This window comes from Aedes albopictus, chromosome 3 (assembly GCF_035046485.1).
Source record: "Aedes albopictus strain Foshan chromosome 3, AalbF5, whole genome shotgun sequence".
Classification (NCBI taxonomy): Eukaryota; Metazoa; Arthropoda; class Insecta; order Diptera; family Culicidae; genus Aedes; species Aedes albopictus.
In genome coordinates this window covers 247,464,198-247,485,083 of record NC_085138.1, presented here as the reverse complement: position 1 = coordinate 247,485,083, position 20,886 = coordinate 247,464,198, and the positions used below count along the sequence as shown (strand labels likewise).

The 20,886-nt window shown below is 41.9% G+C and overlaps 2 protein-coding genes and 1 long non-coding RNA gene across 3 annotated transcripts; all 3 read left to right on the top strand.

Moving 5' to 3' along the window:
- Nucleotides 1-522: 522 nt before the first annotated feature.
- On the top strand, nucleotides 523-9,236 carry LOC134290683 (uncharacterized protein K02A2.6-like). Its single transcript, XM_062857861.1, has 3 exons — nucleotides 523-1,442; nucleotides 1,518-3,324; nucleotides 8,958-9,236. Exons 2-3 carry the CDS (start codon nucleotides 2,377-2,379, stop codon nucleotides 9,234-9,236), a joined length of 1,227 nt encoding a protein of 408 aa, XP_062713845.1. The 5' UTR covers nucleotides 523-1,442; nucleotides 1,518-2,376.
- A 1,189-nt stretch (nucleotides 9,237-10,425) lies between these two features.
- Nucleotides 10,426-12,053, top strand: LOC115264784 (large ribosomal subunit protein mL39). The gene is made up of 5 exons (XM_029868798.2): nucleotides 10,426-10,613; nucleotides 10,677-10,859; nucleotides 11,127-11,369; nucleotides 11,430-11,875; nucleotides 11,940-12,053. The coding sequence occupies exons 1-5, from the start codon at nucleotides 10,541-10,543 to the stop codon at nucleotides 11,997-11,999; spliced, it is 1,005 nt and encodes a 334-aa protein (XP_029724658.2). The 5' UTR covers nucleotides 10,426-10,540; the 3' UTR covers nucleotides 12,000-12,053.
- A 7,434-nt stretch (nucleotides 12,054-19,487) lies between these two features.
- On the top strand, nucleotides 19,488-20,661 carry LOC134290000 (uncharacterized). Its single transcript, XR_009998788.1, has 2 exons — nucleotides 19,488-20,113; nucleotides 20,183-20,661. It is a non-coding gene; the product is annotated as an uncharacterized LOC134290000 (long non-coding RNA).
- Nucleotides 20,662-20,886: the final 225 nt, after the last annotated feature.

Genomic DNA, 20,886 nt, shown 5'->3' with positions numbered 1-20,886 from the left:
ATCGAATCCATCGCTTCAGCATCTAGCTCCCTTTTACGGCAACTCCCTCTTGAGGCGAGCTATTATCGTCGCACCACCAAATCGAAGTCGTCGCTAGAAGCACATGCGAAGTTGCAGCTGCGAAGTGAAATTGAATCTATTTTTTTTCTGTTGCGCATCATTAAGCTAATTAATAGCAACAATATGCACTAATCCAAATTGAGTTGCGACATTTCTAAGTAGGTTAAAAATCAATTTTCGCACGTTCGGTCACTTCGTATTTCGACCAAAAGCATAATATTTCTTTTCGCCTGCACCGGGCAGATTTTCATCCACCGGTGAGGCACCTTGTCCTCTTCTGTCTGACCCGATCAGATACTATCCGTCGGGATCAGACAGTATGTATTTACCATTGATAATTGTTATTTCAAATTAAATTCCAATCTGTTTCGATTTTCTACGCTGGGTTCTTGTTGGTCGTCGCCAATGTGGTATTTTGAGATCCTCAATTCTTGACAGGTTGACTAATAATGGCTCTTCAAACTATAGTATCCATGAATTCGACCTCAGTGCGAATTCCTTTTACATTTGTATTCTCGAAGTTCATTAGTGGAGATGAGTGCCCCGAGGGCAATCGAATAGTTATTAGAATAAACGATTCAGTTTTGATCTCGTGCTTAAACCTACAACATCGCGCTCTGTTAGTAGTGAATCCGAAAATCCAATACATTACAAGTGTCGACGAGGTAAAGGATTTTTTTCCAAATCGCGTGTGAAATAGAGAAGATTAAGAAATTAAGTGAAATCTACTCCATAAGTATCACTGTGGAATTGATCCACAGGAGTGTAATTCCACGAAAAGTGCCATTTTTGTGGTGAAATAAAAGCCTAATGTACCGGGGAAAGCCATTTTGAAGAGGCAATTGTTGCAATTGTGACAAAAGGCTATTCCCACGTTAGGAAATTACAAAAGAAGATCACTGACCCCGTAAAGGTTAGCAATCTCTATATCCGAAGATTGTAACTGATATTGTTTATGACATCAGTTCTTTGGATTAAGAGAAAATTTAGTGTGTCGTGCTAATTTCCAGTTTCATCTTGAAAGTGTACAGCTGAGCCAAGGCAAGAGTGCTGATAAGAAAAATCGAGCAGTTTTTTTTTAAATGAGATCCAGCTACTTCGGTGCCCATCAAGAAGTGTGAGAAAACCAGTACGAAGAAGAGAGTGAGTGTTAAAAAAAATAAGAGAAATACAAGTGCAGAGTCCGTTGCGGTGAGAGTGAGAATTACGCTCTGGTGTGCTGTGAGAAGAGCGAGTCTGCTGAGAGAGAGCAGAAAACGGAAGCATTTCAGCGAGAGCGGCAAGTAATCCAGTGAGAAGTGATAGCTGGTGGAGTATCTCATTGGTGAGCGAAACTGGTTTGTCATCCTTATTGTTGGTGTGAGAGGTAAACTACAAAATCGGTGAGTCGCTACATTGTTACCAAATTCAATAGTTTTATTTTGTTTTGATTCCTCGTTTGTGTTTTTACTACATAGACATGACTACCACTAATTTGGTTGGTGTTATTGAACCATATGTCGTCGGCAATTCTTTTACCGAATATGCAGAACGATTTGAAGAATTTTTTGAATTCAATCAAATCGATGACAACAGAAAAAGGTCCACATTCTGCACGCTTAGTGGCCCAGCAATTTACTCTGAGATCAAGTTATTGTTTCCAGGGAAAAGGGTTAAAGAATTATCTTACACTGAAATAATTCAAAAATTAAAATCTCGCTACGACAAGATTGATTCTGACGTGATTCAATGTTTTAAGTTCAATACACGCATGCAAAGATCCGACGAAACAACAGAAAGTTTCATACTGGACCTTAAATTGCAAGCATCTCTTTGCGATTTTGGTACGTATAAAGATAAAGCGATAAGAGACCGGATTTTAGTAGGTGTGTATGATAAAAACTTGCAAAAACAATTGTTGAAAGAATAGAAACTTACACTAACGGACGCTGAGAGGATAATTACAAACTACGAACTTGCGAATACGCGCGCTGCTGCAATCAACTCGGAAGGTCAACAGGTAGCATCAGTACGGGAGCGCTTGGGGAGAAGAGCAGCTTATGACAATAATCGAAACAACGGCTACTATAATAGAAGAGACCGCACCCGTAGCAGAAGTGCAAGCTTCCAGAGGAGGGTAACATGGGGTGACGAAGGAAGGAAACGGATCAACAGAACCATTATGCGAACTATTATTGCAACAATTGTGGTAAGAAGGGCCACATCAAACGTCAATGCCGAAGTAAAGAAGGCGCAAATTCAAAAACCAATTATACAGGCAAGGTACAAAGCGTAGTAGTTCCTTCGGAGGGCGTACAGTACACCTTAAAGCAAGCAATGAACCGCTTGAAAATGGAGATGAGTGACGAATCTGGCGATGATTCCTCAGGTGAATACATGTGTATGAATGTGACGTCCATTAACAAAGTTAGTGAACCTTGCTTGGTTGAAGTCTCTATAGAGGGTAAATCAGTCAAAATGGAAATTGATTGTGGATCTGCGGTATCTGTTATGGGCATAATTACTTATATAACATTATTTAACCAACCTCTTCACAAGAGTAACAGGAAGCTTATCGTTGTGGACGGTGGAAATCTTAAAGTTTTCGGAGAAACAAAAGTAACAGTGAATTTTAAGAACATAATAAAAAGTGTATCTTTGGTGATAATTGATAACAGCGAAGCCAACAATAATCACAGATTCATTCCATTATTGGGTCGAGAGTGGTTGGATGTTTTTATTCCAAATTGGAGAGATACATTTCAAACATCAATCAATGTTCATAACGTTTCCATCAACGATCAAGTTTCTTGTTTGAGTGATATTGAGAGCAAATTTTCCAATGTCTTTAAGAAAGATTTTTCAACCCCAATACTTGGTTATGAGGCTGAGTTGGTACTTAAAGACGATAAACCAATTTTTAAACGCGCATACGAAGTGCCATATAGACTGAGAGAACGAGTCTGTGAATATTTAGATAAATTAGAGAACGAAAATGTCATCACCCCTGTCAAAACCAGCGAATGGGCATCACCAGTCATAGTGCTGATTAAGAAAAACAACCAGATAAGATTAGTGGTAGACTGTAAAGTTTCTATAAATAAACTGATAATACCGAACACATATCCTTTGCCAGTTGCGCAAGATTTGTTCGCCCGTTTGTCGGGATGTAAAGTATTCTGTGCTTTAGACCTTGAAGGTGCCTACACACAGTTGTCACTTTCCAAAAAATCTAGGCGATTTATGGTTATTAATACAATAAAAGGACTTTACATACATTTATTTGTTCAACATCATTAAGACAAGACATAATCAACAATAGTACCCCAACTAACAATTGCAAGTCACAAACAAGCAAGCTTGCTGAATTGTTGCTTAATAATGGTAATGATAGCTGAACTAAAATTATGCTTTACACATTACTGTTTAAATGATTTTTCAATTGAAAAAATAGTCAATGTTCGACTTTCCTCATCAGTATCAACAATGATAAATTAAAACACTTTTCAAAAGTTTAACAAGAAATTTATTCGACAAGCATTGATTCCTTAACGAAAGAGTTTAACAAAACATTTGTCAGCATCTTCTTAAGCTGATGTATCGATAAGCATATGCTCCTGAACAATATGCTTTTCACTTGACAAATAAACGCCTTCAGCCCGTGGTAGTTTGACTTGGAACTTTGTTCGGATTATGGGATAAATCGTGGCTAAAACCATAGACTGTTTAGACAACTAAGTTATTAAAGAACCAATATTTTAAACGAATAACATAAAATAAAACATAATAGAATTATGTAGTTTAACATTTATTGCCAAAAGACGTAACCAACATAAAAATGAGGCATTTATTTATTTTTATTAGTCTGTAACAAGATAGCTTGTACCTTGATTATTGCAGACTACATCTCAAATTGGACTATCACACTTTTTTTGGTACGCCTAAAAAGTGTGATAAAAGTGCACATTTGCCTCGGATCGTCTCGACGTCTTCGGTGCACTTATTCCTCCATTTACAAGGAATAAGTGCACCGAAGACCTCAACTCGACCCGACGTGACCCTGCGTTGCAATCACACTTTGAAGGTGTGTGCACACTATTGTGTCAGTCCAATTTGGGGTGCAGTCAGCAATATTATATTTTTTATCTTCCGCAGCAGTTCAATTGTACGAGACGCTTGGATCGATGCATATGACATTTCAGTGCTGTCGTGATTACTGAATATTGTTCCCACAGTCACCTAGATAACCAAAAAGCATTCAGAAATCGACACATTTCAAGTATCCCTAAATATCCTTATGCACTATTTATTGAACATAATATCAAGATTCCAAGACACAAGCATAAATAAAAAAATGCTTAACGGATTTTTGACTGAGCATGAGTAGATAACCTGAACAGATGCTGTGAATGCACCATGTCCAAGACCATACCGCACCACATACTGTCATACATTTTTAAAGATCGATATTTAATATTAAAAATAAAATATATTCATATCGCAATTAGTACCTCCGGAAACAATATCTTCAATGAGGACCAACACTTTTTGGCCGCATTTGATACAAATTTGCTCACCGTGCGATAAAAATACTGACAGCGAAATCAGAATGGAAAACACGTGTTTTGGGCTGAACAGCTGTTGAAGTTGAGGCGTTGTTCAGTTGATTACCACGTACTGTGCTAATTCACCACTGCTGAACACAAGTTCAGGAGTGATCATTATTGAGTCATGGGAAGATTATGTTTTGCTTTGGGTGCTGCATTTCACTATCTCTAGGATGGCGCAGATAGGAAGGCATGCGGCTGGCAATCGACAGGTCTCGAGTTCTAATCCGAATTTAGGTAATTTTATATGTAATTCTTATTTCATAATAGGTGTTTTCAACATGAGAGCAAATAATTACTCTCGTGAGAGTTCAAAATTTTTGCATTATATTTATTTTCAGTCATTTTTGCCAAAGCTGAATAACAGCTTTCCTGTACATTTATAAAACGTTTTGAACAACAAAAAATTAAGTTGGTGCACAACATGATGCTTTATAACTTCTCCAAATTTGTGTGAACAAAACCCGAACATAGGTTGTACGTGAAAATAATTCAAATGTTATTCAACATTATGCTGAATTAATTCGTCATAATGGTGCCTATTAAATGAGTGATTGTTAGTTGGGACGCCACAATACTCGGTTTGTGGCTGCCGCTCTCCATCCTCGGTCGCGCCCAATGCTCGCCAAGTCACGCTCCACCTGGTCCGCCCATCGTGCTCTCTGCGCTCCACGCCTTCTTGTGCCAACCGGATCCGTTGCAAACACCAGCTTTGCAGGGTTGTTGTCCGGCATTCTTGCAACATGCCCTGCCCAACGTATCCTTCCGGCTTTGGCCACCTTCTGGATGCTGGGTTCGCCGTAAAGTGCAGCGAGCTCGTGGTTCATCCTTCTCCGCCACACACCGTTCTCCTGCACACCGCCGAAGATCGTTCTTAGCACGCGTCGCTCGAAAACTCCGAGTGCTTGCAGGTCCTCCTCGAGCATCGTCCATGTCTCGTGCCCGTAGAGGATCACCGGTCTTATCAGCGTTTTGTACATGGTGCATTTGGTGCGTGGGTGAATCTTTTTCGACCGCAGTTTCTTCTGGAGCCCGTAGTAGGCCCGACTTCCGCTGATGATGCGCCTCCGAATTTCTCGGCTCACGTTGTTGTCAGCCGTCAGTAAGGATCCGAGGTAGACGAATTCCTCCACCACCTCGAAAGTATCCCCGTCTATCGTAACATTACTACCCAGACGGATCCGGTCGTTTTCGGTTCCGCCTACCAGCATGTACTTTGTTTTTGAGGCATTCACCACCAGTCCGACCTTTGCTGCTTCGCGTTTCAGGCGGGTGTACAGTTCTGCCACCGTTCCAAATGTTCTAGCGATAATGTCCATGTCGTCCGCAAAGCACACAAATTGACCGGATTTTGTGAAAATCGTTCCCCGGCTGTTGAGCCCGGCTCGTCGCATCACACCTTCCAGCGCGATGTTGAAGAGTAGACATGAGAGTCCGTCACCTTGTCGTAGTCCCCGGCGAGATACGAATGAACTGGATAGTTCACCCGAAACCCTTACGCAGTTTTGCACACCGTCCATCGTTGCTTTAATCAGTCTAGTCAGCTTCCCAGGAAAGCCGTTTTCGTCCATGATTCTCCATAGCTCTGCGCGGTCGATACTGTCGTATGCCGCTTTGAAGTCGATGAACAGGTGGTGCGTTGGGACCTGGTATTCACGGCATTTCTGGAGGATTTGCCGTACGGTAAAGATCTGGTCCGTTGTCGACCGGCCGTCGATGAAGCCGGCTTGATAACTTCCCACGAACTCATTTGTTTTAGGTGACAGACGACGGAAGATAATCTGGGATAGCACTTTGTAGGCAGCATTCAAAATAGTGATCGCCCTGAAGTTCTCACATTCCAAATGGTCGCCTTTCTTGTGAATGGGGCAGATTACCCCTTCCTTCCACTCCTCCGGTAGCTGTTCGGTTTCCCAGATCCTGACTATCAGCCGATGCAGACAGGTGGCCAACTTTTCTGGGCCCATCTTGATGAGTTCAGCTGCGATACCATCCTTACCAGCTGCTTTGTTGGATTTGAGCTGGTGAATGGCATCCTTAACTTCCCTCAGCGTGGGAGTTGGTTCATTTCCGTCCTCCGCTGCACTGGCGTCGTCGTTCCTTCCGTTGCCGTGGGCTCCCGTGCCTACGTTCTCCACGCCGTTCAGGTGCTGATCGAAGTGCTGCTTCCACCTTTCGATCACCTCACGTCCGTCCGTCAAGAGGCCTCCGTCTTTATCCCTGCATATTTCGGCTCGGACTTTATACATACAATCGCTTGCCTCAAGGAGCATCTTCCAGTGCGGCGATTTTCCAGCAAATAATGGAGCAAATATTAGCAGAAATTGAAAATGTAACCGTCTATTTGGATGATGTATTAATTGCTGGAAAAGACGTGGAAGACTGTAGACGAAAATTAGAGATTGTTTTAGAGAGGTTACTAGCAGCAAATGTTAAAGTTAATTGGGAAAAGTGCAAGTTCTTCGTGTCGACGCTCCCTTATCTAGGTCATATAGTTACAGATAGAGGTTTGCTACCCAGTCCAGACAAACTAGAAACTATCAGAGCGGCTAAAGTTCCAATTAATACTTCAGAACTTAAGGCCTATTTAGGACTAGTGAATTACTATGGGAAATTTGTTCCACATTTATCTACAAAATTGAGTGACTTGTATAACCTTTTGAGGAAAAACGTAAAATTTATTTGGACAAAGGCTTGCCAAACTGCATTTGAAAATAGTAAACAAGAGTTAATAAATGCCGATCTTTTAGAATATTTTGACCCTAAGAAACCGCTGGTGATTGTTTCAGATGCTTGTAATTATGGCTTAGGAGGAGTTCTTGCTCATGTGATCAATGGTGTGGAGAAACCAATATGCTTCACATCGTTTTCCTTGAACGAAGCCCAAAAAAAATACCCAATTTTACATTTGGAGGCGTTAGCTCTTGTTTGTAGTATTAAAAAATTTCATAAATTTGTTTATGGTCAGAAATTTACCGTGTTTACTGACCATAAACCGTTGGTAGGGATATTCGGTAAAGAAGGAGGAAATTCAATATACGTTACCCGTTTGCAACGATCTGTGTTAGAGTTGTCAATATATGATTTTGATATCATATATCGTCCATCAGCTAAAATGGGGAATGCAGATTTCTGTTCGCGTTTCCCATTATTAGAAGAAGTTCCCAAAGAGTGCGATGTAGAATACGTCAAGAGTCTCAACCTTACAAATGAATTACCGATGGATTTTTCGAAGATTGCAAATGAAACATCAAACGATGCTTTCATGCAAAAAGTAATAACATTTCTTCAAAATGGTTGGCCAGAAAAACTAGATAAAATGTTCCTAAACATACACTCAAATCAGCATGATCTTGAAGTAGTTGAAGGATGCGTAATGTTTCAGGATAGAGTAATGATTCCGTCAAATTTAAGAAAACCAATACTTAGAATGTTGCATGTCAACCATTCTGGAGTTGTTAAAATGAAACAACTTGCGAGACGCATCGTTTACTGGCCGGGAGTAAATAAAGATATAGAAGAATACGTGAGAAACTGTGATACCTGTACAAAAATGTCTGTTGTGCCCAAGCCCAGCTCAACCACAGAGTGGATACCAACGACGCGACCATTCAGTAGATTGCACGCAGATTTTTCCATTTTGAGCATAAAGTGTTCTTGTTAATTGCGGATAGCCATTCCAAATGGCTGGAAGTTGAGTGGATGAGGAATGGCACAGATGCTTCGAGAGTTATTCGAAAGTTTACGAAAATGTTTTCCTGTTTTGGATTACCTGACGTGGTAGTGACAGATGGCGGACCTCCTTTTAATTCCGCATTATTTGTATCCTTTCTTGAAAAACAAGGAATAAAAGTCTTTAAAAGTCCGCCTTACAATCCATCCAGCAATGGGCAAGCTGAGAGGATGGTAAGGTTGGTGAAAGATGTTTTCAAAAAGTTTTTGCTTGAGCCAGAAGTTCGCAACTGGAACACAGAGGATCAAATTGACTATTTTCTTATTAACTACCGAAATACTTGCGTGACGAAAGATGGATCTATACCATCTGAGAAAATCTATAGCTACAAGCCAAAGACACTGATAGACTTGATTAACCCCAAGATGCACTATTCAAGACAACTGGTTGAAAGCCCTGCAAGGTTCAAACACCAGCAAGAATCTTTAACCAATTCTACTCAGCCATTAGTTAACATCGATCCATTTGATACCTTAATGCCAGGATACAAAACATGGTTGAAGAATAATGGCATGAATCGAGTAGAAAAATGGATCGAAGCAAAATTCGTAAGACGTGTTTCCATCAATGTTTTCCAGGTGGCAATTGGAAACGTAATCACAAACGCTCATCGAAACCAATTGAAGATTTCGAAGGCTGAAACTCCCACCATGAACGTAATGGTCCCGGTTACTTCCACGAAGAGAAACCGGGTGGTAACGGTGGCGGAGGAAGAAGCTTCAACAACATCAGGATCGTTCCAACCTGAACAGACGAATTCGAAGCCTCCAAGCGATCCAGAAGCAATCCTTCCAGCGCTACGACGATCATCGAGAACGAAACGAAGAAAAGTGAACGAAGATTTTGTGTACATGTAAAACCAAACTCGAATCATGCATGAATTTTAATTTGAATTAGTAGTATTAATTAGTAATGAATTGTGAATTAGTTTTCTGTCGAATTGTCTTATGTAAATTATGAATTAGTGCAAAATTGAATTGTTAATGAATTTTATGTTATAGTTACTTTAGGGGAAAGAACTATAGTATCCATGAATTCGACCTCAGTGCGAATTCCTTTTACATTTGTATTCTCGAAGTTCATTAGTGGAGATGAGTGCCCCGAGGGCAATCGAATAGTTATTAGAATAAACGATTCAGTTTTGATCTCGTGCTTAAACCTACAACATCGCGCTCTGTTAGTAGTGAATCCGAAAATCCAATACATTACACAAACATCACGGCCAACTCGGCAGTATTATAAATCACCACAAAGACGAAGCGTAATGACCATGTATATTGTTTGTTTATTTTAGTCCGTACTAGATCGTTAATGATTAAAGTTGAAAGAAACACGATCCGCGAAGTTATTGCTTTCTTTCGTATCACGAATCCCGGTGGCGGAAATTGTCCAGTTGGTCATTCCGGTAGGTTGTTCTGGTCCACTGTGCTACGATTGCCAACAATACGACAAAAAATATCCGTGAACGTGATCCGACTGTTCATTTGGGCTAACATGGCGCACCATTTTGACGTTTGGCGGTGCGATAACTGCAAATTTGTTGCACTTACCGGACTTGCAGTTAAAAAGCATTGCAGTTAAACCGTTTGCACCGAGCGAACGTCTACTGTATCTGGTCAGCCTTCACAGACAAACAGACGTAACACCTTGAACGATTTTCATGAAAATCCATCGCCCAGTTCACACTACCATCACCTGGTGGAAAAGTTGCACAAACCACTGTGTTGTGCCATATCGTCAACAGAAGGCGCTAGTGTGAAACGTCAAACGCATAGAAAAACGATGCGCGCGCCTCTGGTTGTGAAAGCCATGACTATGAAAATTTAAAATGATCGTCAAAAGCGTGGTCGATGGAAATTTAGCAAGTGTTACGTCTGTTTGTCTGTGGCCTAGTTATGCATTTCGTCCGCCACCAATCGCGTTAGGCCGTAATCGCCATCTATATTTGAAAGCAATGAAACGTTTTTGTCGTTCTGTACCACCCTGTATTTCTCATAGAGAGCTAACGTGGCGTGCGCTGCGTGACGTTTTGCGATTGACAGTTTAGATAATAGTAAACAAAACCCTCCCGGTGGCTGGTGTGACATAAGTTTTCAAGTAATTTTTAGTTTGTAACTTTAAAATTAAGCCGCATATTCAATAATTTTGTTATTAACTCGCAATGGCTATGAGTAACAAAATGTACAACGTGAGTAGGAAGTTATTATCGGCGACCAGCTTACCGCAGGCATCAAGTAAGTTCCTCCTTCATGTATGAACTCACGACCTCGACAGACGACAGCATGTTTGCATTGCAGGATTTTTCTCGGCCACCTCTAAATTGCAGAGCGCTGCCAGCAGTTTATTCGCCGAAGAACAGATTCGTCAGAGGGATATGGTTGGTCGCATAGAGAAAATCGAGATCCGTTACCTCGGAACGCCCAAAGACACAACCCTGGTGATGAATCGGGGACTTTCTACTCCACTCGATTGCGCTAAACGTAAGTTCAACTGCAAGTTTTTTGTTTCACAGAGTATTTTATCTTAACATAGAGCATGAGCACCAGCTATGTAATGTAGTGCGATATTAAAACTCGTTAACGCAGAGTTTGTAGTAAAATTTTCTAAATATTATATGGTGGTCTGTCGTTTAATATGCAGGAAAAAGTCGGGAAAGTGTATAAACAAGTTGTAATATGATGATTCTTTCTGTACGAATCTGTTGGGATAAATACGACAAACCTATTGATTAATCCTTTGTTTTTCAGATATTGGTGAAAAATACTGCCGATTCTCCGCTCTGGCCCTTCTCGATAACAACACTCCGTGGGATATGCGAAGACCATTGGAAGAACCCTGCACGATTCAACTGCTGAACTTCACTTCGGCAGATCCGCATCTGGTGAACAAGGCATTCTGGAGAACTTGTTCATTCCTTCTTGGAGCGGTTCTGCACAAAAGCTTCAAGGATGAAGCAGGCCTGTTCTTGCACAGTTTCCCCAAACCAAATGGTAAGTAAATAGCGTTTTTTGAGGTTCTTTAAATTATCTTTAGACCTATGTTTGTTTTAGTGAAAACGGGTAGCTTTGTCCACGATATTGCCTTATCCAAAAACGGATGGAAGCCAACGATCCAAGAGCTACGTGCTTTGTCGATTGAGATGGTTAAACTAGCCCAGCAGGACCTTCCCATCGAACGTTTGGATGTAAACAGCGAGTTAGCTCAGCAGATGTTCAGCGACAACCCGTACAAGCGTGAGCAGATTCCAAGTATATCCAGCCAGAACAATGGGTTGATCACGGTTTACCGAGTGGGAGATCACGTTGACATCAGTAAAGGACCCATGGTCAGCTCCACCGGATTGCTTGGAAAATGTACAATTGCCGCCATACACGAAATTCCCAAGTCAAGCAAGGATCAACTGTCGCTCTACAGGGTACAGGGCGTGGCGCTGCCTATTGGGTTAAACTTGAATCATTTCGCCTACGGTATTCTGGAAGATCGCGCGAAAAAACTGGTAAGCTGCTGAATGCATATGAAATAAACACGGTAAGATTGTCCTATTTCTTTTTTTTTTGCAGAATCCTGCAAAACTACCAAATGAGCCTTATGAAGAGGTTGCATCAGAACAGGTGGCGTAAGAAGTAATGTTCTATCATTTTACTTTGTTCCAATAATAGAGTCAAAACGGAAAACATTTGAGTTTCACTATTCGGAAAGAAAATTAGCCAGTATCTAAAGGATCAAAGGATCTAAACATTTCAAATTTCTAACAATATTGTCTAACGAGCCTAAGCGCAGTGTTGGGAATACTTACCTGCAAAAGTTATACCTACTTGCTACTATCTCAGTTCAGAAGCATGTTGTATTTCTGCAAATATCTGGACTAGCTTAGTCCGGTAATGTGTTATTAGTAAGGAATCCTTTGAGCAGGTGGCCTTGGGGTGAAAAAGAACTACTGTTACTAATATCTCGACTAAGTAAAGAGATATAAAGATGACGTTCTCAACAAAATCGTTCAAGTGTATAAAAATCAGTGCCGCAAAGATTTCCAGTTAACAATTGGGTTTTTAAATTTGTAAATTTATTATTTTTTTTAATTTTTTTTACGAAAGAGCACCTTTTTCTGCGCCACTCTGATTTTTTCAGATTTTTAGAACTTTATTTTAGGAGTGGAGCGGACCTGGCGTGATGGTTAGAACACTTGACTATCACGCCGAGGACCTGGGATCGAATCCCACTCCCGACAAACTCGCAAAATGTGAGTTCTTCCTTCGGAAGGGAAGTAAAGCGTGGGTCCCGAGATGAACTAGCCTAGGGCTAAAAATCTCGTTAACCCTTTATCAGTCGCATCAAAAAAAGTTACACGAGCGGTCGCATCGTGTACTCAGTACACGACAAACGCTTTCAATTATGGTTTATATGCTTTACTAGATACAATGTTGGTGTCTTCGGCAAAAATGTCCAACTGGATAATGCGCGTCTGATAGTGGACATGTGGAACCGGTCAAAACGATCTGGTCCTGTCCCGGGTGTCGGAATGGCCCTCGCGGGAACCTGTTTCGTGGACATTTCAGTTATGGCACCAAAACTAGGCATGCGACGGCTCTATCTCCATGATTTTTCATGTACATCATCTTAGTAACCATGAAAATGACCAGTGACCTCCTTGGCCAACCCGTGGATACCGGAATGTGCCCTGGAGGAACCTGTTTCGAGGACATTGTGACCATGACACCAAAACTAGGCTTGCGACGGCTCTATCTTCATGATTTTCCAAATCAATTATTTTAGTAACCATGAAAATGACCAGTGACCTCCCTGGCCAACCCATGGCCAACGGAATGTGCCCTGGAGGAACCTGTTTCGAGGACATTTTGACCATGACACCAAAACAAGACATGCGACGGCTCTATTTTCATGATTTTTCATATCCATCATCTTAGTAACCATGAAAATGACCAGTGACCTCCCTGGCTAACCCGCGGCCACCGGAATGTGCCCTGGAGGAACATGTTTAGAGGACATTTCGACCATGACACCAAAACTAGGCTTGCGACGGTTCTATCTTCGTGATTTTCCAAATCAATTTTTTTAGTTACAATGAAAATAACCAGTGACCTGCCTGGCCAACCCGTGGCCACCGGAATGTGCCCTGGAAGAACCTGTTTCGAGGACATTTTGACCATGACACCAAAACTAGGCATGCGACGGCTCTATCTTCATGATTTCCTATACCCATTATTTTAGTAACCATGAAAATGACCAGTGACCTCCCTGGCCAACCAGTGGCCACCGGAATGTGCCCTGGAGGAACCTGTTTCGAGAACATTTTGACCATGACACCAAAACTAGGCTTGCGACGGCTCTATCTTCATGATTTTCCATATCCATTATATTAGTTACAATGAAAATAACCAGTGACCTGCCTGGCCAACCCGAGGCCACCAGAATGTGCCCTGGAGGAACCTGTTCCGAGGACATTATGACCGTGACACCAAAACAAGGCATGCGACGGCTCTATCTTCATGATTTTCCATATCCATTATTTTAGTAACCATGAAAATGACCAGTTACCTCTCTGGCCAACCCGTGGCCAACGGAATGTGCCCTGGAGGAACCTGTTTCGAGGACATTATGACCATGACACCAAAACTAGGCATGCGACGGCTCTATCTTCATAATTTTTCATATCCATCATCTTAGTAATCATGAAAATGATCAGTGACCTCCCTGGCCAAACCGTGGCAACCGGAATGTGCCCTGGAGGAACCAGTTTCGTGGACATTTTGACCATGACGCCAAAACTAGGCATGCGACGGCTCTACCTTCCTGATTTTCCATATCCATCATCTTAGTAACCATGAAAAGGACCAGTGACCTCCCTGGCCATCCCGTGGCTACTGGACTTTGCCTTGAAGGAACCTGTTTTGAGAACAATTTTGACCAAGGCGCCAAAACTAGGCATGCAACTGCTCTATCTTTTTGGTTTTATATATCCATCATCTAGGGTAAATCGCCAATTGTTACACACCTTAAAAACTCGCCAATGGTTGCACATCTCATAAGCAAAACATGGAGTCTGCAACAATTAGCAAGTTTTCAAGGTGTGCAATAATTGGCAATTCACCCTAAGTAACCGTGAAAAAGACCAGCGCTTACGGTTCCTACTCTATATGAGGGTGGTCATGCATATAATTTTCGCTTATAGCTTGGTGAATCCGTTAATTTGATACCTATTCCCCACCCAAAAGCGTTTATTGTATGTTCAATCTTGTTTTGTAATTTTCGAATAGAAAGAAATAAAAAATTTTTTTTATTGCTTCACGGAGCCGAAATGTTTTGTTTTGTGGTTTTGGTTACCAACTGATTTTTATACAGTCATACCTCGGTATAACGTAGCCTCGATATTACGTAACTCAATATAACGTAACTTTTACCTCGATATAACGTAAATTTTTTATGGTACCAATGTTTTGCTATTTGAATAATAAGCGTGATTCACGGAATAGACTTTATGATATTACGCTCCTCCTGGAACCAAGTCTGCTAGCCAGTTTAGCGTTATACGAACAATTTCGCAGTTATATAATAGTTTTCGGTGTCAGCAATTTTGTTTAGCTGCTTACTGCAACATGTTTACGTCTCACTTAACGAATGAAGTTGAGTAACTGCAACGCCTGACAGATGTCATCAAGCCATCAATTGACTTAAAATGAACGTGAACTTCATGTGACTGTTCATAGGCCAGAGAAACTTATTCACCTAGCGTGAATGAGGATAAAGCATCAGTTACTTTTACATTTTGTTATATGAAGATCCTGCTTTTTTCTCTTCGTTTAATTCATCCACATTCATTCAATTCCTCCAGCCTATTAGGGCAAACATGGCACATCATTTTGACGTTTGGCGGTGTGATAACTCCAAATTTGTTGAACTTACCGGATTTACAGGTAAGAAGCATTGCAGTTAAACCGTTTGCACCGACCGAACGTCTACTGTACTTATTCTTGACATATCATTTCTACTGAAACATAGCCTACAAACTCCAAAAGACATGACAGTAGACAGCAGGGGAAGCAAATTAGGTTTCATGCGATACTGCGAGTTTTAACGCCGGGGCAAGCCTGCCTTGTCTTAGAAGAACCCTGCAGAAAATCGCCTCAGAAATTCTTTGATAAATCCCTAGAGAAATTTCTTGATAAATTTCTGGCGAAATTTCGTGGTATATCCCCCGGATGAATTTCCACCGAAATATACAAAGGTATTCTTGGTATAATTCCTAAAGGAATTCGTGGAATAATCACATGAAAAATTTATGCAGAAAACCAGCGGGAATTTCTGGAGGGATTCAAAGCAAACTTCTAGAGGAATCACAGCGAGAATATTTGGAAAAGGCGAAATTCCTGAAGGAATCATTAAAATAAGTGCTTGAAAAGAAAATGAGGCATCCCTGGAGTAATTTAGCAGGGATTCCTGGAACCAGCAATCTTTGATTGAATCTCTGAAAAAAATCCTGGTGGTTTTTGCCGAAATCCTAGCATGAGTTTTCGGAAGAATTTCTGATGAAATCCTTGGAAAAAAATTACTTATGAAATGAGCAACCGAGTTTTAAAGTTTTTAAAGTGTGTAACAATTGGCGATTTACCCTAGATGATGGATATATAACATCAAAAAGATGGAGCAATTGCATGCCTAGTTTTGGCGCCTTGGTCAAAATTGTTCTCAAAACAGGTTGCTTCAAGGCAAAGTCCAGTAGCCACAGGATGGCCAGGGAGGTCACTGGTCCTTTTCATGGTTACTAAGATGATGGATATGGAAAATCAGGAAGATAGAGCTGTCGCAAGCCTAGTTTTGGCGTCAAAGCCAAAATGTCTACGAAACTGGTTCCACCAGAGCACATTCCGGTGGCCACGGGTTAGCCAGGGAGGTCACTGATCATTTTCATGGTTACTAAGATGATGGATATGAAAAATCATGAAGATAGAGCCGTCGCATGCCTAGTTTTGGTGTCATGGTCAAAATGTCCTCGAAACAGGTTCCTCCAGGGCACATTCCGTTGGCCAGGGAGGTCACTGGTCATTTTCATGGTTACTAAAATAATGGATATGGAAAATCATGAAGATAGAGCCGTCGCATACCCAGTTTCAGTGTCATGGTCATAATGTTCTCGAAACAGGTTCCTCCAGGGCACATCCCGGTGGCCACGGGTTGGTCAGGAAGGTCACTGGTCATTTGTATGGTTACTTAAATAATGGATATGGAAATCATGAAGATACAGCCGTCGCATGCCTTGTTTTGGTATCATGGTTAAAATGTCTCCGAAACAGGTTCCTCCAGGGCACATTCCGGTGGCCACGGGTTAGCCAGGGAGGTCACTGGTCATTTTCATGGTTACTAAGATGATGGATATGAAAAATCATGAAGATAGAGCCGTCGCATGCCTCGTTTTGGCGCCTTGGTCGAAATTGTTCTCAAAACAGGTTCCTTCAAGGCAGAGTCCAGTAGCCACGGGATGGCCAGGGAGGTCATTGGTCCTTTTCATGGTTACTAAGATGATGGATATGGAAAATCAGGAAGATAGAGCGACCTAGTTTTGGCGTCAAAGCCAAAATGTCCACGAAACTGGTTCCTCCAGGGCACATTCCGGTGGCCACGGTTTGGCCAGGGAGGTCACTGATCATTTTCATAGTTACTAAGATGATGGATATGAAAAATCATGAAGATAGAGCCGTCGCATGCCTAGTTTTGGTGTCATGGTCAAAATGTCCTCGAAACGGGTTCCTCCAGGGCACATTCCGTTGGCCACGGGTTGGCCAGGGAGGTCACTGGTCATTTTCATGGTTACTAAAATAATGGATATGGAAAATCATGAAGATAGAGCCGTCGCATGCCTTGTTTTGGTGTCATGGTCAAAAATTCCCCGAAAAAGGTCTTCCAGGGCACATTCCGGTGGCCACGGGTTAGCCAGGGAGGTCACTGATCATTTTCATGGTTACTAAGATGATGGATATGAAAAATCATGAAGATAGAGCCGTCGCATGACTAGTTTTGGTGTCATGGTCAAAATGTCCTCGAAACAGGTTCCTCCAGGGCACATTCCGTTGGTTACTAAGATGATGGATGTGAAAAATCATGAAGATAGAGCCGTCGCATGCCTTGTTTTGGTGTCATGGTCAAAATGTCCCCGAAACAGGTTCCTCCAGGGCACATTCCGGTGGCCACGGGTTAGCCAGGGAGGTCACTGATCATTTTCATGGTTACTAAGATGATGGATATGAAAAATCATGAAGATAGAGCCGTCGCATGCCTAGTTTTGGTGTCATGGTCAAAATGTCCTCGAAACAGGTTCCTCCAGGGCACATTCCGTTGGCCACGGGTTGGCCAGGGAGGTCACTGGTCATTTTCATGGTTACTAAAATAATGGATATGGAAAATCATGAAGACAGAGCCGTCGCATGCCTTGTTTTGGTGTCATGGTCAAAATGTCCCCGAAACAGGTTCCTCCAGGGCACATTCCGGTGGCCACGGGTTAGCCAGGGAGGTCACTGATCATTTTCATGGTTACTAAGATGATGGATATGAAAAATCATGAAGATAGAGCCGTCGCATGCCTAGTTTTGATGTCATGGTCAAAATGTCCTCGAAACAGGTTCCTCCAGGGCACATTCCATTGGTTACTAAGATGATGGATATGAAAAATCATGAAGATAGAGCCGTCGCATGCCTTGTTTTGGTGTCATGGTCAAAATGTCCCCGAAACAGGTTCCTCCAGGGCACATTCCGGTGGCCACGGATTAGCCAGGGAGGTCACTGATCATTTTCATGGTTACTAAAATAATGGATATGGAAAATCATGAAGATAGAGCCGTCGCATGCCTTGTTTTGGTATCATGGTCAAAATGCCCCCGAAACAGGTTCCTCCAGGGCACATTCCGGTGGCCACGGGTTAGCCAGGGAGGTCACTGGTCATTTTCATGGTTACTAAGATGATGGATATGAAAAATCATGAAGATAGAGCCGTCGCATGCCTAGTTTTGGTGTCATGGTCAAAATGTCCTCGAAACGGGTTCCTCCATGGCACATCCCGGTGGCCACGGGTTGGTCAGGGAAGTCACTGGTCATTTTCATGGTTACTAAAATAATGGATATGGAAAATCATGAAGATAGAGCCGTCGCATGCCCAGTTTCAGTGTCATGGTCACAATGTCCTCGTAACAGGTTCCTCCAGGGCACATTCCGGTGGCCACGGGTTAGCCAGGGAGGTCACTGGTCATTTTCATGGTTACTAAGATGATGTACATGAAAAATCATGGAGATAGAGCCGTCGCATGCCTAGTTTTGGTGCCATAACTGAAATGTCCACGAAACAGGTTCCCGCGAGGGCCATTCCGACACCCGGGACAGGACCAGATCGTTTTGACCGGTTCCACATGTCCACTATCAGACGCGCATTATCCAGTTGGACATTTTTGCCGAAGACACCAACATTGTATCTAGTAAAGCATATAAACCATAATTGAAAACGTTTGCCGTGTACTGAGTACACGACGCGACCGCTCGTGTAACGGTCTGGTTCAAAAAAAAAGTTACACCAGCGGTCGCGCCGGTGTACTGAGTACACATTTAAAATGTGAGGTTAGAATTACGTATTTTTCGAGTACTTTCCGTGCGTTTTTTCGTTTTTTTTCTGCCTTACTAACAAGAAGAAGAGTGGATCTTGGAATAGGACCAACACCCGGTTCAATTTGGTGCGAATTTCGAATATATTTTTGCATTTTTCTGAGACGCGTGTACTCAGTACACGCAAGCGACTGATGGTGGGTTAATACAGATAAAAAAAAAAAAAAAACTATTTTGATACCGAAAATCAATTTCAAAGAGATTTTTTGAAATTACCTTTTGACAGGTGGACAACTGCTTGACAGCTCCGCCCAGTACAAAATCCGCCGAGAGGTGTTTGGCCAAATCGCTCCCATATAAACTTAAACATGTTTTAAATAGATTCCCGGACATCATAATTCATGAAAATTTTGATGTCGCCCCAGACTGGTGTGCAGTTTAAGAATATGAAACTAACTCATTACCGTTAAAGAAACCAATTACCACACTAGATGGCACTGGTGTAATTTAGATCATGTCTCTTGGTCTACATACAAGCACAGAGAACAGACATCCAACTCCAGTTCCGAAACTGTGTAAGGAATTTAACGGCCATTTGAAATCGGCAACACAAGTGGCAATAGCGTGGCGCTGCAATCGGTTAATTTCCCATACACGCTAAGATCAGTTTACCCATAAATGAGTAGTTTATTTACCCATATTTGGGTTTCATATGCATTACTCATATTATGGGTAAAATATACTGAGAAAAACCGGTAAACAATACTCATTTTGTTGGTAAAGTGAGTTTACTCAGATATGGGTAAACGTGATTTACCCATATTTGGATGAAAATTTTCCTGTTAGTCGCGATCAGCAAAGTTGTTTGAAAGCAGCAGCAGTGACTATGTGAGAATACCATGGCTAGGAGAAATTCGTAAGTCCGCCTTGATCATCGACGGAAGGATAAAATCATCATGTTCATCATAAGCGGCAAAAGATCCGGGATGCGCGCGATAAGCTGGTTGTAATCACACGGAACAGCGGTAACTCCCGGTTGAGATTGCTTAATCGCAAGTGAAATCTGCCTCCGGCGCCGCCGCCGCCCGGCAAAGGACGTTGAAAAAGCGTTCCGGTGAGGATCATCCGAGAGGTGAGTATTACAGCTCAGGGTTTTACCGAGAGGGAAATTTGCTGGACTTAACCACCGATGTTTTTCCAGGTAATGTTCACGTTGACTAAATGGCCGTCGATCACAACAAGGAAGTGGACATCCGTCATCAGGACCCCTAGAGCGAAAGGTACGGAATGAGATGTTTTCCGTAATCAGTACGAGGGCACCGTTGCAAACGCCAGAATATTCGCAGCTTCAACGCTGTCCTCATGAAACAACTATCCTTTCAATTTCTATGAAGTGCATGCACACCAACCGGCCGTCGTGTCCAAGGCATCTCCCCGTTGGCTCCGATTCCACGGTGTACGATGGCATTCCGCCGCATCGTGGGATATCGTGGGTCGTGGGATCTCCGACACCACCCCGAGCACCACCTCCTCCGATGTACGAGGATTGACCACAGCTGTCGTAGACGATGCGAGCGAGCGCGCAATTTTATCGAACCAATTTTGTTCTATTGCTGTAATAATATGTACTAGTGTGCTGATGATTAGAATAAAGTTTCTTGTTTCTTTTTCTTCATTTAATTACTCTGCGCATTCTTTAAAATTATTTGAAAAATAAGTATTATTATTCATATAAATTTCAAATAGAAAACGTTTACTCAAATATGCGTAAAATTTACCCAAAATCAAATATTTATTTATGGGTAAATATTACTCATATGTTTCATATATCCCCATTACCCAAATATGGGTAATGGGTCTTTACCCATAAAATGAGGTTGTGCACTTTTCGGCGATTATGGGTAA

Coding starts and splice junctions, on each gene's coding strand:
- LOC134290683 (XM_062857861.1), top strand. CDS start 2,377: ATGAACCGCTTGAAAATGGAGATGAGTGACGAATCTGGCGATGATTCC. Junction 3,325..8,957: donor GACTTTACATACATTTATTT/GTTCAACATCAT, acceptor AATGTTTTCCAG/GTGGCAATTGGAAACGTAAT.
- LOC115264784 (XM_029868798.2), top strand. CDS start 10,541: ATGGCTATGAGTAACAAAATGTACAACGTGAGTAGGAAGTTATTATCG. Junction 10,614..10,676: donor CAGCTTACCGCAGGCATCAA/GTAAGTTCCTCC, acceptor TTTGCATTGCAG/GATTTTTCTCGGCCACCTCT. Junction 11,370..11,429: donor CAGTTTCCCCAAACCAAATG/GTAAGTAAATAG, acceptor TGTTTGTTTTAG/TGAAAACGGGTAGCTTTGTC.